Source organism: Sebastes umbrosus, chromosome 6, assembly GCF_015220745.1.
Source record: "Sebastes umbrosus isolate fSebUmb1 chromosome 6, fSebUmb1.pri, whole genome shotgun sequence".
Taxonomy (NCBI): domain Eukaryota; kingdom Metazoa; phylum Chordata; class Actinopteri; order Perciformes; family Sebastidae; genus Sebastes; species Sebastes umbrosus.
Window position 1 is genome coordinate 29,390,746 of NC_051274.1, and position 16,831 is coordinate 29,407,576.

The 16,831-nt window shown below is 40.7% G+C and overlaps 1 protein-coding gene across 4 annotated transcripts in view; it reads left to right on the forward strand.

Annotated features, from left to right (window-relative positions):
• Nucleotides 1–15,529, forward strand: part of gripap1 (GRIP1 associated protein 1) — a 39,978-nt gene extending 24,449 nt beyond the window's left edge. For all 4 annotated transcript variants that reach the window (XM_037772658.1, XM_037772660.1, XM_037772662.1 and 1 more), the window contains 8 exons: nucleotides 480–575; nucleotides 1,956–2,012; nucleotides 2,190–2,289; nucleotides 4,142–4,272; nucleotides 5,352–5,468; nucleotides 6,556–6,649; nucleotides 11,182–11,381; nucleotides 11,968–15,529. In XM_037772658.1, the coding sequence (XP_037628586.1) occupies nucleotides 480–575; nucleotides 1,956–2,012; nucleotides 2,190–2,289; nucleotides 4,142–4,272; nucleotides 5,352–5,468; nucleotides 6,556–6,649; nucleotides 11,182–11,381; nucleotides 11,968–12,048 (876 nt within the window). In that variant the 3' untranslated portion in view covers nucleotides 12,049–15,529. The remainder of the gene's footprint in view (nucleotides 1–479; nucleotides 576–1,955; nucleotides 2,013–2,189; nucleotides 2,290–4,141; nucleotides 4,273–5,351; nucleotides 5,469–6,555; nucleotides 6,650–11,181; nucleotides 11,382–11,967) is intronic.
• The last annotated feature ends 1,302 nt before the right edge of the window (nucleotides 15,530–16,831 follow it).

A 16,831-nucleotide genomic window follows, 5' to 3' on the forward strand; every position in this document is an offset into this window, starting at 1 on the left:
CTTCCCGTCACTCTCATTAACGCTATTTTTAGACGACTGGGATCAGGACACTGACACTTATGGACGGAGCCCTGGAGGTGACACGGACGACATGTTTTAATAATACACGTCTATTCGTGCTAGAGACGTCACAATATCAGAAATATAGTAGTCTATACCAATACCAGTGAAATACCACGATTTTCAATACCAATTCGATACCATGGTAAAAAAAAATTTTTAAATCAATAAATCTCATGTACTTCAACATCCACTCCTTTTATTACCGTTACTGTTTTTTGTGGATTTATTAATAATCCCGGATGATCCGCCGCAAGTTTCTCTCCAAAAACTAAAATTTTCTGAAAAACTGTTAAGTAAAATCACATAAAATGTGATATAGTCTTAGTCAGGGTTGTTCTAAACGGGACTCCATTTAACATTTCAGCAAACCTCTAATGATAAAACAATGTCCTCATGTGTCTCTTTCCGTCCTGCAGGAGAAGCAGTCAGAGATGGAGGGAGTGAAGCAGCAGCTGGTGGAGATGGAGAAACAGAAGGATGAGCACAACGACACCATCGGGAAACTCAAACAGGTACTCCTAATACTCCCAATGCAGCAAGTACTACTACAACCACGTCCACTGCTAGAACTGCTCCCGCTTCCTCCACTAGTGGAGCTGGATGTTTTTTCAAACATTTGGGATTTCTTACAAGAACGCTGCTGTCCTCTCAAAGGTCTCATGTGACCCCCCGTCAAATTTACTATTCAGTTCAGGATTCTTGTGATTACTTTCAGAGCTCTGCATGTTGCGAAGGCTGCAGCCTTATATCACCAGCAGGTCTCTAAGATGAGACAGAACTTTATTCATCCCAAGGGAAATTATTGTGCAGCAGTTGCAGTACAACGTTGGAAAGAGGTATAAAATAATACAGGATACATATAAAATATCAATAAGGTGCAGAAGTGTGATCGGGGTTTGATGACTCCCGTTGTGGTTTTCACACTGACTGAATGACTGAACTGCTACAGGATCTTTTACCGAGAGGAATCCCCGATGAAAACACATGCGAGAAGCTATAGACTGTATAAAATATGGACGTAGTCTCCGTGACCTCACCCCTAGGTTTCTGAAGAGTCGTTGTGAAGCTCAAAGTGGCCATCGCCATCTTGGCAGTGACGACTCAGCCTAATCCAAAAATAGCCAAAGAGGTGGATCGAGGGTGATTTTTAGGTTGTAGCCGGCTCAGTTTTAAATCTAGAGCGTCATAATAGCTTGTCAGGAAGGAGGCTAAATAACGCTCCAAACTAAATTGTGTCGAGGAAAAACTGTCACGTCCATTTTCAAAGGGGTCCCTTGACCTCTGACCTTATGATATGTGAATGAAAATGGGTTCTATGGGTACCCACAAGTCTCCCCTTTACAGACATGCCCGCTTTATGATAATCACATGCAGTTTGGGGCAAGTCATAGTCAAGTCAGCACACTGACACACTGACAGCTGTTGTTGCCTTCTGGGCTGCAGTTCGCCATATTATGATTTGAGCATATTTTTTTATGCTAAATGCAGTACCTGTGAGGGTTTCTGAACAATATTTGTCATTGTTTTGTGTTGTTAATTGATTTCCAATAATAAATATATACATACATTTGCATAAAGCAGCATATTTGTCCACTCCCATGTTGATAAGAGTATTAAATACTTGACAAATCTCTTTTTAAGGTACATTTTGAACTAATAAAAAAATGTGCGATTAATCGCGATTAAATATTTTAATCGTTTGACAGCCCTAATAAATACACTTTTCCTTATTCCGTAATCTCAAACTGTATATTTGTAAAACAGGTGGATCAAATATGCACATCATTGGTGTGGTCCTTGTTTTAAAAACCTGCATTGGGGCTAAATACTGTATATATTTTTTATACTTTCTATCTCCTCACCTCCATCAATCTGTTTCTGTCTCTCTGTAGGAGATAAAGGACACCGTGGACGGTCAGAGGATTCTAGAAAAGAAGGGAAGTGCAGCGGTGAGTAAATGTTAATAGACTGATGTAACCAAAGACAGACAGACAGACGGGCGGTACAAAGAATAGAGATGAGAGAGAGAGAATATATTTTCCAGAGTAATTTAAGAGCAACCGTGCATGGAAAATAATAATTAGAAAGTAAATCTCTGACCATATGTGTGTGTGTTGCGTGTGCAGCTGAAGGACTTGAAGCGGCAGCTGCATCTGGAGAGGAAGAGAGCCGACAAACTGCAGGAGAGACTCCAGGAGATACTGACCAACAGCAAGACCAGGACAGGTACACACACCTATTAAACACCATGAATGTGTGATGTCACACAATGCCCTGTTTGCCCCACATTTAGATTTTCTGTGTCCTGTATCGGACACAAATGGCAGCGAGTGGTAAGCTCAAACTCCAGGCTTTAAAATGTCACCGTGTAACTTTATTGTTACGGACATTAAATTTGACCTCTGCATTTAACCCATGCTCAGCATTAGGAGAGACTGTTTCCACGTTTACCTGCGTTTTATTGATCTCCATGAACTCAGAGCTTCGTTCACTGTCGGTGGATTAGAACCTGACGGGACACCGAAACTAACAGGAAGAGTATTTAAATCCCCTAAATGGACGGCGTTCCCCTTTAAATGCTTCAGTAAGGCGAGACAGCAGTACTTTGCCAGAGTGTGTGTGTGTGTGTGTGTGTGTGTCCTAAGTGGCTGCGATGTGATTGTAACGTGACCGATGGGTCCGATAATCGGCAGCGTGCTGACCCTGCGTCAGGAGGTTCTGGCTCAGTCCGGAACCTGCTGCTTAATATTTAATGCAGCGCGCTGATTCCCAGAGCTGACGTGGACACACTGGCGTCTGCTCGCAAAACACACACACACACACACACACACACACACACACACACGCACACGCACACACGCACACACGCACACACGCACACACGCACAGTCTGTCACTTTCTGTTTGTCCCCATTTAACTTGATTGTTTTTTGGGGGTTTTTTTACCCACTAAATATGGGTCTTCTGTTGCATATGTTTCTCTCTTTTTCTCTCTTGGACTTCCCTTTCTTCAACAGTCGTTCTGTCACACTGTGTGTGTGTGAGTGTCTGTGAAATGAGTAAAAACACACACTCACTCAGAGCGGCGCAGGGCAGTCCTCAGCATCATGTATAATCTATGAGAAGTGATGAATGTTTAAAAGACTCTTCTGCACAAACCTGAGAATCAGACATTTTAAAGTAGCCTACTTATCTCTCTGCCCACTGAGAGCACCTGCATTAAAGGGACGGTCCGCTGCATTAAAGGGACGGTCCAGTCCGCTGCGTTAAAGGGACGATCCGCTGCGTTGAAGGGACGGTCCGCTGCATTAAAGGGACGGTCCGCTGCATTAAAAGGACAGTCAAAGTTACGGTCCGCTGCATTAAAGGGATGGTCAAAGTTACTGTCCGTTAAAGGGACGGTTTGCTGCATTAAGGGGACGATGTGATGCGTTAAAGGGAGGGTCCAGTCCGCAGCATTAAAGTGACAGTGTGCTGAATTAAAGGGACGGTATGCTGCGTTAAAGTTACAGTCCGCAGCATTAAAGGGACGGCCCAGTCCGCTGCGTTAAGTGGATGGTCGGGTGCATTAAAGGGATTGTCCAGTATTGCATTAAAGGGATGGTCCGCTACGTTAAAGGGACTGCTGGATTAAAGGGACTCTGCGCTACATTTAAGGGGTGGTGCGCTGCATTAAAGTGACGGTGCATTGTAATAAAGTGACCGTGCACTGCATTAAGGGGACGGTCTGCTGAATTAAAGGGACGGTCTGCTGCGCTAAAGGAACAGTACGCTGCATTAACGACCCACTGCATTAAAGGGACTGCCCGCTGCATATTACACAACTCAATAGTTTTATTACATGTATTTGTTTGAGTTTGTAAGTGAGCTTCAGTCCAGACATTTAAATTCAACAAGGGGCATTGCAGTAGCTGAAGGTACAGTTTGTTTCAAAGGGAAGAGTGACTTAACGTAACTTAAAAGCTGAAAAAACTCATTGTGATGTCACAGTGTACTGACACACCCAGGGGTACACTTGTTCATCACTGCAGTGAGGTGAGAAGTTGCCCATTAATTTTCCTCCACTCTCTGTCTGCAGGTCTGGAGGAGCTGGTTCTGTCCGAGATCAACAGTCCCAGTCGGACTCAGCAGACCGGAGACTCGTCCTCCGTCTCCTCCTTCTCCTATAGAGACATGATGAAGGAGTCTCAGCCGACCAATCAGAACAAGGTGGGTAGAGCCTGGACCAAAGTCTCTTCAACGCCACCGTTCTTTTGTTTTCTTAAAGTCAGTTTCGTCTCGTCGCCTCCGCCTCCTCTTCGTCATTGGAAAACTGTTTGTTGTTGAATGCATTTTGTCGCTGACCTCTCTAGTTGTGACAGCTGTTGCCACGGCGACGTGCTGATGTCAGACTGACTTTAACGTCCCATCCTCCTCCTCTCTGTCTCTCACATATTATATTCTCTGTTTTTGTTTCGTAACATTTATTTTCTCAAGAGTCTTTGAAGTTCCTCTGCTGTTATTTTTATCTCCTTTACTGTTTCATCATAGTGTGTGTGCGTGCGTGTGTGTGTTTCTATTGATAGAAACACTGTAAATAGAGCCGGCAGGTTCAGTTTATGTAGCTGAGTGTTTATGTCAAAATCGTGAGACTCTGCAGAGTCCACCGTCGGGTCAGTTTACTGTGATGGTTCGCTTGTCATTAACAATGGTGTCACATGACAAAACAGAGTGTGGGTGTAACATCCTCCTGCTGCAACATTTCCCATCAGACACCTCTGTGAGACGGAGCTGTGAGTTCATCTTTAAGGCCTCAGTATGCTCCTGATTAGTTTGTACAACCATTTTAATTCACATTTTCAGACCCTGTTTAATCACTTCCTGTGTTTTGGGTGATCTGATCTTAATCACTTCCTGTGTTTTGGGTGATCTGGTCTTAAAAATGCATAAAATTGTAAATAAAATCAGGAAGCGTTCAAGTACGGGATAATCCAGCAAGCTCGACATGGCGATGCAGCACCCATCGCGGAGCGGAGGGGTCTTGCGTCGCTTTGTCAGGTTTTATTTCACAACAATGACGCGCTAGCTGTACATTATCCTGCTTATTACACGGCTACTTACTTAAGAAATCAATATTTTGACACAAAAACGGTCCTCCAGAGTCCGAGATCAGAACTGCGCCCATAGCAACGGTCTGTTATACATAACAACAGTCTGCTATAAAGAAATGGCAGACCGTAGAACGCCGTTATTGACCAATCAGAATCGAGTATTCAACAATGTTTAATAAAGTTTTCTCTCTCTGACAGTCTGGAGGAGGCAGCCCTCAGTCTCAGCGTCCTGCTGAGTTATCCGATGACGAGGTCGGCGAGTTGTTCCAGCGACTCGCTGAGGTTCAGCAGGAGAAGTGGATGCTGGAGGAGAAGGTGAGGAGACATCTCACCTGTCCCCGTGTGTCTCCACTCCCGCCAAACTAAAATATCCAAAATGTCTACAAAGTCAAACTTCCCCTCCTTCCACCTCGTCCTCCCTTGACGTCTCACTTCTGCTCTTTAAACGCTTCACTTGATGCCTCGAGTCGACAGTCAGGTCAACAATAAAAAGTTCAGCCTGTTTATGTTTTTAGATGCATTATTAATATCCTCTGCAGCGTTCAATATTCCTGCTGTTTCCCAGCGGGGCCGGCGCCGCGGTCTCTGCGTGCCGACGCTGCAATAACTGTTAGTTGATCGACAGAATATTTATGAACGCTTCATGTTGAAACTTGATCACATGTTTCTGTTTGTCAAGTAAAATACTCAACATTTTCTGATTACAGCTGCGAGAATGCAAAGATAAATTTTGCTTTTATTTGTTCCATATTTATGAGGACTTTTGGTTTTCGGCTGGAGCTCTGTTACTTTATTTTTTTTTACATATTAGAGACTAAATTGTTGGACGATTTATTGATTGACAGCAGACCTCTGGTGGAATATAGTAAGTACTGTACTCAAGTACTGTACAAGTACATACAAATTATAGAAAAATATATTAGTAAACTAGCAGAAAAAAATGAAATACTTCCAAAATAAAGAGTAAAATGTCATAAAAAAATATGAGTACAATATCCCAAAAATATGAGTGAAATGTTATAAAAATGTAAGTTAAATATCAGAAAAATATTAATAAATTATCAGAAACAAATTAGTAAAATATGTGAAAAGTATTCGTAAAATATCCACACAAAAAAAGTAACTCCACCTTCACCAGCTGCAACATTAAAGTGATGAACACATTAATGCATCAATCATTAGAACACTATAATATAATATAGGTTATTCTGCATCATGAGTACTTTTACTTTTGGTACTTTAAGTATATTTTGATGCTGATACTTTTGTGCTTTTACTGCATTAAGATTTTGAAGAAGGACTTTTACTTGTAACAGAGTATTTCTACATTGTAGTATTAGTACTGTAGTACTTGTTCCACCTCTGCAGCAGACTGAACAGACTGTTTGTTTTTCTTCTTCAGGTGAAACATCTGGAGGTGAGCTGTTCGTCGATGGCTGAAGATATCTGCAGGAAGAGCTCCATCATAGAGACCTACGTGATGGACAGCCGCATAGGTAACATACACAGACACACACACACACACACACACACAGTAGTTCTGTCTTTTTCTAATGTAAACGTCCACTCAGCCGTTAGCAGAAAGCTGCATCGATCGGTTAGTTTGTTACTTGTTGTTACTGTGTGACTTTCTAATCTGAACTAACGTGGCGTCCACAGCAGTACGTCGCTGAGCTTCCTGCCGGTACTCCTGTCTGCTTCTCCAAACTGGGAGCAAGCCAGAATAAAATAAACCTTCAGTCCGTTAATCAGCTTGAAAGGAGTTTGAATGTTGTGGCTGTTCACCAGGCGGGAAGGGACTGATGGAAAGACTATACAGTTGCATTATGAGAAATGTAGTCTCCAGTGTTTTTGGAGTTATAAGACAGGATATCTCCACGTCTGCTGCACACATTTAGACTGTTCTGTTTCTCACACTTCACAGGAGCTCTTCACTAAATCACTCCATTAATGTAGAAACTACATTTTCTGGCAGGAGCTTTAAAAGTGCTGAGATTATTTATTATTTATTATTAATCACCTTGAAGTGGATATCAGGCCGCTGACTAGACTGACAAACATGTTAAAAGCTCTAAAAGCTGCTTTTGACATTATTTAGTAAATATAACCATCAGATTGATGAAATAATTGTGAGCTGTTTGTAAAAGGTTCTGTATAAAATCAGAGGTAATGTAAAAGTGCATCGGTCAGCAGAAAGTTTGCCGGCTCAGCAGGTCGTTTATCTCACAGTGACACTTCATTACAACCACTTTAATCTACCGCTTCAATTACCCACACTCAGGTTTACATGCAGTCTGTGTGTTCAGATAAAACAGGACCAACGTGATGTGATCACACTGATCAATGAATACGATCAGTGTGTATCGATGAAACACTAACAGAGAGGAGGACGCTGTGAGTTCTCCTTTGTTATGAATTATTATATTTAACATTTAATCTCTCTCTCTCTCTCTCTGTTAATACATTTGAACTCTATGTCTCTCCTCTGATGTTCAGTGCTGCTATATTTAGCTGCACGCCCATGCTGTGTGTGTGTGTGTGTGTGTGAGAAGTGTTTCTTAATAACTCCTCAAACTATCAGCTGATTTATTTTTCAATTAAACACCCTCCTCCTCCTCCTCCGCTCTTCTTTATAATGAGCCTCCCTGCAGACATCTATGTTAGACATAAAACAATATAAAAACTGCACATTAATAAGACTGCAATGCTTTTTTATTCTGGTTCTTACCTTCATTTCAACAGCTGTTAATGTTAAAATAATGCACCTTAAAAACACATAAATGAGTCAAATAGCTGAACATCAATGTAAAAAGTGAAACATCTTATAATAAGAGAGTTCATATCTACAAACTAGAGCCGGGTCGTATCTGTCTATCCTGAGCTTCACGCACACGGGAGAGGTTATAATCTGCAACCTCACTATTAGAAGCCACCAGATGTTACACACTGCACCTTTAAATCTATCGACTGTTTAACCCAAGTGAAAACTGTAAAACATCTAAAGAGATTTTTCAATGAAATTTTTCTACATATTTTTCTATGACATCTTAGTACATTTCTGTGATGTTTTTGATTATATTACAATTTTCTCTGATATTCTTTGGTATTTTTACTGTACAATCTTGAAAAGGTTTTTACAGTCTTACGGGGTCATATAGCTCCTAATTATACTTTACATGCGATTGATTCCCTCTATTTTTGGATTTTTTTTTCTGTGCTTTTTGGTATTGCCAGGCAGTTTTAGCCCACGAGCCACTGAGCATTCATGAGGTTATATTGTAAGCATCGATTTAATTTACTAATGTCTTCCCTCAATAGAGGCTTTAGAAAAATGTATATCATTAATGTGTTATGGTTGAGTGTGTCTCCATTCATCAATTTTTATGGTGTGGCTCTTGTCATATTTTTCCGGTCTTGGGCTCTCTCTATATTTTGTATTGTATTGCTGGTTGTTTCTGACTGTCGTGGTCACGCCTCCTTTGTTGTCCTGATGGCACATTCTCACAGATGGATCCTAATCATGTAATCTCTTTCCTGATTGGTGTCTGTGCCTCACCTGAATATTTAAAACTGGCATTACTGCTTGAATGATCACGCTGATGATGACTTATAGCTGAAACGCGTTTGTTTTTTTTGCCCGGAATAATCTTTGTAAATTTATCTGTGAGTGCCGGTGATTTGTTTCTTCACAACATGTAAAGAGACTCGTGGCATCTTGACGCCGGTTATCGGCAGCGTTTCAACGATACGCCACTTAACTGTTTCCAGGCTGTTGATTTATGTGAAATGAAAACATGTAACTGTCAGATTTGATCAGCTGTAGCTGCTTATAAACAAAGTAAAACTCTTTGAATTACTATGTGTGTGAAATGTGCTGTACAAATAGTTACCTTTCCTCCCTCCCCATCCCTCCTCTCCTCCATCATCCTGTTCTCCTCCTCCTCTTCTCCTCCTTTCTCTCCTACTGTTTTCAATTTCATGTCTGACTGGTTTAATTCTCCTCCCTCTCTCTCCCATTAACACTGTGATAATGGTAAATCTAATGGGCAGTAAAACTGGGGGCTGAGCTGCTTCTGCTGCAGACTGGACTAAGAGACAGTGTGTGTGTAAGTGTGTGTTTGTGTGATGAAATGAATATTTGATACTGCAGCTGTTTAAAAACACACACACACTCACACACACTCGGCTCTATACATCCAGTGTTCGTTTACATTTAGTTAAAAGTTGTTGGGAAAACCCGACCGAGCGTGTCACAGCTATTATAACCTGCTGCAGCGTTGCTAGGCAACAGTGTTTGATCTGCGGAGAGCAGTTGGGGGTTTAGTGCCTTGCTTCAGGGCACGTCAGCAGCTCCTGTTCACACCAGTGGTAAAAAGTAGTAGTATTCTCCTTTCTACTGCAGTAAAAGTACTAAGACCCCACTGTGAAAATACTCCACTATAAAAAAAATCCTGCATTCAAAATAAGCCTGGGACGATTCACCCATCTCCTGATTCCATACTATCACGATACTTGGGTGCTGATTCGATATGTATTGCTTCCTGTGAGAACCACGTATGTTAAACAGCTCCAGCTGTTGTCCAGCTGTGTGCAGCTGTGCTTCAACATGCAGGTAAACCCAGTTACAGGTGTTAAATATTTACTCTCTGCTCAGTCAGCATCCTGCATCTGTTCTATACATACAGCTGTGTGTGTGTTTGTTGCAGTCTTTTTTATGTCTCAGTTTTATGCAACACACACACACACACACACACACACACACACACACACACACTCTAGTTTTATGTCATCAGATGTGAAGAACAAGCTTCTGTGTGTGTTTGGTAGTAAAGCTGTCTGTTTTACAACTCTCCTCCCTCCTCTCTCGTTTCTTCACCTCCTCACCCCTCCTTCCAGTCTTTCATTTCCTCTCTTTTGTCTCCTTCTCTCCTTTTTTCTCTCGTCTCCTTACATCCCCCTGTCTTGTCTCATTTCCCCACTTGTCTTTATCTCCCCACTTGTCTCCTCTCTCCTGACTCCTCCTTTCCTCTCTTGTCTCCTCCTCTTCTCTCTCATCTATTATCCTCCTTCTCTAATCTCCTCTCTCTTCATCTCTCATCTCCTCCTCTGTTCTCGTCTCCTTCTCTCCTCCTCATTTTTGTTCTTCTCTCCTTTGTTGTTTCCTCCTCTATTCTCTTATCTCCTTCTCTTCTTTTTTATCCTGTGTCCTCCTTTCCTCTCCTTTTGTTTCCTTCTCTCCTCCCGTCTTGCCTCATCTCCCCACTTTTCTTATCTCCTCTCCTCTCCTCTCTCCTTGTTTTCTCTCCTATCCCCTCCGCTACATCCTTGTCATCTCCTCCTCTCTTCCTCACTTTTCCTCTTCTCCTCTCTGTTATAGCCTCCTGTCCTTCCTTGTCTTGTATCCTCCTCTCCTTTTCTCCTCTTCTGTTTCCTCTCCTCTATGGTTTCTTCTTCTTCTCTCTTCTGCCTTCTTACCTTCCCCTTATTCTCCTCTCTTGTCTACGCCTCTCCTCTCCTGTTTCCTCTCCCTCTCTCCTCTTCCCCTTTCCTCCACTCCTCTCTTGTCTCCTCAACCCCAAACATTTATAAACATGAACTTTTTCTTCACTTTCCGTAGTGTAAATAAACGAATGAGCTTCCTGTGATTAAAGATCTCTGTTAGCTGTCAGCGTTTATCAAACATCCCATTCATCATCTCCGTACAGCAGGAGGTCACAGCCTTCATGTAAATATGGAGAGGAGGAGGATTATTGTTACAGCTGCAGCATCACAGCCTGAACGCCATGTGGCCAAAAGTATGTGGACACATTTTCAGGCTCTGACTCCGCAGCACTGGATCGGACAAACTCTGTACTTTTTGTTTTATTGAACGTGTTTCATCTCTGCTCGGTGGTGTGAAACAGAAACCTCCGTCTGTCCAGTAGAAAGAGACTCAACAGCTGTCTGACATCTATAACCAGCGGGTCTCTTCTTCAAACAGAAAAGAGTCTGTTCACTGACTCGTCTCCTCGTTTCCTTGTCTCCTCAGATGTGTCGGGCAGTGCCGTCGGAGGTCACGGAGGTCACGGAGGTCACGGAGGTCACGGAGGCTCTCAGGGGGAGAGAGGAGGTCTGGGTTCGGTCCTCAGAGATCTGGTCAAACCGGGAGACGAGAACCTGAGAGAGATGAACAAGAAGCTGCAGAACATGTTGGAGGAGCAGCTGACCAAGAACATGCACCTGCAGAAGGTAACACACACACACACACACACACACACACACATATATATGTGTGTTTAAGATGTTATAAAAGCAAGGAAAATTGAAATAATTACACTTTATTACACTTTTTCATTTACATTATTATTATTATTATTATTATTATTATTATTATTATCTACATTGTGCTAATTAACATCTTAATTATTTATTTAAAGTATTATATTAAAATAGAAATATTTTATGTTTATATAAATATATATATATATATATGTGTATATATACACATATATATATATATATATATATATATATATATGTGTTTAAGATGTTATAAAAACAAAGGAAAACTGAAATATATTTCGAACAAATATACACTTTTCCTGGAAAGATTATTAAAATGATTAATCCACTAATTGTTTAAGTATTACTTTATGTAATTAACTGATTATCTTTGAGTTTTGGAAAACAAGACATTTGAAGAACGGCATTTTACACTTTTTTGACATGTAATGGACTAAAAAAATATTGATAGATACTTGTTAGTAGCAGAGGTAGTAGCTATTGATAATAGAATAATAACTGAAGACTGCCGTTTCTCTCTCTCTGTCTGTAGGACCTGGAACTCTTGTCCCAGGAATTAGTCCGTCTCAGTAAAGAGAGCAGTCCTGGTGGCAGTGTAGCCGGGTCGGGATGAGGCTATCGCCTGGATCCATCCGTCCATTCCCTTCCTTCTCACTCAGATGGAAGACATGGGCTGGGCTCAGACTAACACTTGGAACCAACATTTCTTCCCTTTCCCATTCCCTGCGTTCGTAACCTCAGACCCGCTGTGGGCTTCAACTACTGTCTGGACCTGCTATGATTTCACCATCTCAGTCCGCACTCTGGGCTACGACTAAATGCTGGAATCTGTTCTTTCTCAGTGACGAGAAGAAACAGTGAGTTTTAAAGGTGTAGAAGAAGAAACTGAAGACCAGAGGGAATGGAAAAGTTGGGCTCAGCTCATTGTTGTTGCTATTGAATGTACTGTAATTAGATTGCACCACTCAGTTCCTCGGAGTCCTGGCTACGACCTGGAAAACATACATTATAACAGACCTATGATTTCTATTGTAACTGACTGTAAATCTGTACTCTCTCTGGTTTCTGTGTCTGAGGGTGATTTCAGAAAGCACCTTTAGGATTCTAATGTCTGTCTGTTGGGTCCTGGCTATGTCCTGGAACACACATGCCTGGTATCTTAACTGAATGAACGAGTTATTTTATTGTTTTCTATGTGCAGTAACTCTATTGTGACCTGGCTATTTCCTGGGCTTCCTGTCTGCAACAAAATACTTCAGTACTAAATACCCGGGGTCTGTCTATGACCTGGATTGTCAGAGAAGTTGAGCTTTAAGATTCATTCTTTACCTTTGAAACTGTTTAACACTTCTTATTTCACACGAGCTTTCAGCCACATCTCATGACCTTCAACAGCAGAGGCAGTTTGCTCCGTTGTCATGGAGATTTGTTTAGTTTTTCTCAGGTGATAACTAAACCAGATGTTGATGAAGGCGGTGAGATGTGGCTGAAAGAAAGTGGACCTTTTTGTTTAGAAGTCTTTGAGTCATCCACGGCAACAGAGGTTTAGTCTAAGTTCCAGTTGAGCCGTATTTCTTTAAACGTGGTCAGTAAAGATGATTTCTCCAGTTTATTTTCTGCCTCCAACAGACGCAGCATGAACACAAAGCTAAAGGCTGAACTTTAGACGCTTGCATGTCCCTGTAAAGAGTGAGACCTCTCTGTAGTACAACTCTTAAATCTTCATATTATCTGTTTGCTTTTTCAGCTGGTGTTTACTCATAAACAGTCTGGTTGGAAACAACCCAGCTACTCTGAGCTTTGGAGGCAGAATTAAGAACGGGGGCTTTGTCTTCCTACGTAGTTAACAAGCTAATGAGCCACAAAAAACGCGACTGAATAATGTCCACAAAAACGTGAAATGACAACTCTTACAGTAAATCAACTTGTTTAAACAGGACAAACGTTAAGTTGACTGCTGCTAACAACCTCCAGGACACCACGACGGTAACTCATTTAATCAAAGTGTGTTTGTCGGCCATGGCTATGTCATGGAGCACCAACATACTGTACTCGTGTTAACAGATTGAATGTTTTCCATTCCTTTTATGTTTGTTTAATGTTTGTTTCCTGGACTAAACGCCCGTTACACCTGTACGTCTGACGTCGTTTTGTGTCTTTGGTTGTTCTCTGGAGAGTTGTTGCAGCCCGGTTACGATGTAGAACTATTCTGCATCCCTTTTTTTATTTATTACTTTTCAAACACTCTGGGATGTAAAATTCCTCGTGGAAATGCACCTGCGTCTTCTGTTACAGAGCGAGTCTCGTGGAACTGGGACAGACTATTTGCTGGATTTCATTTTGCTTCCTTCATCTGTATATTGTATTTAGGGCTTGTTATTTGGGGGTTTTATTCATAGGAAAATTTTATTAATTTATCAGTTTGTGTTGACATTTAAAAGAAATGCAGGAAAAAAGGATGCAAAATTTGGATTTATACCCCGAGACTATTTCAGATGTGTAAGATCATAACATTAGTCAGAATTATTTAAAACTATTCACTGCTTTTAAAAAATTGCTTTTTTTTCTTCTTTTGGTGTAAAAGGTGGTCTTGTGTTTGTACGACGGCGTATTTGCTATTAAAATTATTACGAACCCGGGGGAGAGGAGTAATATTACAAGAAAAAAACTGAATATACTCTGAGATTATAAAATCACAAATTTACGAAGAAAACTCTGAATAATAGTGTTTTTTATTAAGGAAGCATCGCTTCACTTTCCATGGTTGGATCAAGGTCCTTAACATAACAACACTACTTAGGCGCAATAAAATTCAGACGACGACTAAATTTGACTTTAATCTCAGATTTTTTTCCTCACAAAATTAGGACTTTATAATCTCAGAGAATAAGAAAGTTTTTGAGTTTTTTCTCTGTAATAATTATATTTTCTTACCTACATTGACCCTAATACGTCGTCCTATGTTCCTCATCCTCCCAGACATTTCGTTCAACTTGGGATGCAAAATGGCTCAATGAAAACTAAAATGATTGTCCTATATCTCTTTGCTTTGTTTGCGTTTTGATAATTCAGCTTTTCCTCACCAGGGCCGTGTCTATGTCTTGGATCACATTAACTGTAATTTGTCTTGCACTATTAACTTTTTTTTGTGACTTATTTCCATCCCTACTGGGGGACACCAAATGGTGCAGAAAAAAAAAAGAAGTGAAACTGTCAGCTTTGGCTGCTATTCTGCGACTGAGTACTTTACATTTTCTGTTGGGCTGGGTCTACTTCCTGCTTGAAACAACATATCTTATTATTTTGACTGTATCTTTAAATCTTATTTCTGTGATTCTGTAAAAAAAAAAAAAGTTTTGACAGGAAGTGAAAGACAAACACTTACTGTCAGCTCTGCCTTTGTTTCTTCTCTTGGATATTTTGTTTGCTACGTGGCCCCTGACTACGTCCTGGACTGAACCTCTGGCACAGGCTGCTTCTGGTGACCGGGCTCTGACTATATCCTGGACATTGTGCTTATAGCAGACTGTGCGTTTTATGTTGTGACTGCCTGTACATTTATGCTTTATTTTTGTTTGTACACTGCAAAAAAATATATATGATGTTAAGAAATCTTCTCGGAGCGAGTGAGAAGAACTCGACTTGTTTACGGTGCAGCTTTTGTTTTGTTCAAGGAAAAAGAGACTCTTATTCAACCTCCGACCTCCTCTGATCCTTCACACCAAACTCAATGGCATTATTACGTATTTAAAAGATACATAAACGGCAGTTAATGTCCAAAATATTAACTGGATGTCACAATGTACAAGATTAATTTAACAAGCCGGTCGAGCTGCACTGAAAACACACTGCAGTCTTCTCTCTCTCTCTCTCTCACTGGCTCAGACTGACTGAGCGGGATCGGTCTATGTGCTGGGCAGCGACTCGGCCTGTTGCTTTGTTTTGTTTGTATCGTTTAAATCTGTATATATATTCACGCTGTGATATGACTTCTAACTGTATGAAGAATCAACTGATCTATTTATGAGACTGATGATCATGACGCTAATTATTGTAACATCGAGAAAATCTGATAAAATATTGTCTGGAGATGACGACGACGTGTCCGTTTGCTTCTCTGCTCACACGACGACTTTACATCAACCAGACTTCAGTCTGAAAGTTCACATATTTTAAGAGAAATTGTTGACAGTGAACATGAATCTAGTTAAGCAGAATTATCTGAATTTTTTAATTATTAATATTTCAGTGATTTACAGACATACATAGACTTTGAATGAAAAAAAACCTTCACATGTTAAGTTTTATTTCTTTCAATTTTCTGATGGATTTGTGTGTATAAATAGTACTTCTATAATAATATTTTGAGTGATTATCACTGAAGATATGTACATTTTTCATACGTTTTTATTGTATTTTGGATTCCTGGCAGCTTTAAATTGGCCAAATGAGAAGCGAGATTTATAGATGATTTTTTGCTGATAAAAAGATACCATGTATGTGGAGTAAGGACAGTTTAAAGTGTAAAAAAGTGCATATAAAGTTAGCAAAAAATTAACCAGAATCAACCATGATTCTGTAGGGCTTGGTCTACATCCTGGACTACATGCTTGGAGAGGAGAAGACGTGTCTTTGGTGTTAATCTCTTAAAATTACGTTAACATTTTCCAGTGAATTCTTAAAATCTGCTAAAAGTTGAGTGAAGTTTGGTTCAGCTCTGTGAATCCTGCAGACAAACTCTGTTTCTGTTGATTAAAACTCTTTCTGCTCTCAGTAAAGTTTGGTGATGGAGGTCGAGTTCGGGGCTCTCAGCCACTTCGCCTCGCTCGGTACTAATTAGCTGTCCGGTACTTCCTGTCCCGCAGAGAGAGAGAGACTGATTAGAGAGGTGACCGCTCGCCGCTGACGGGGTCCCGCCATAACGAGATAGCGTCTGATTGGCCCGGGCCGAGGGTTAATTGAATGGGAGGCAGTTGATGATGACTTCTTACAAATGTGGTTTTAATTAAAATGAAAGCTCAGAGGTAGACTGGCTGCTCCTGCAGTCCGTCTGTCTGTCCGTCTGTCTGTCTGTCTGTCCGTCTTTAACCCGTCTCTCACTGTCTAAAAGCAACTGCAACCAAAACATCGTCTGAAGCCCAGAAAGCACTTTACCCGCCAAACCTCTGTTATAAAAAGCTCAATTATTACAGTTTTAGTGATGATCTTTTATGTAGTAATGTGGTACTGATATTAATGTTTACAATAGCACCTGTCCAAACTTTTATTATACATTTATTGTCATTTATTTCTTATTTACTTATTACTTATTGACTTATTTCTAGTCGTGTGGATCTGAACTGGCGTGTTCACAGAAAGCTGGTGGAGATGTTTAAACGTTATCTAGAGATTCAACA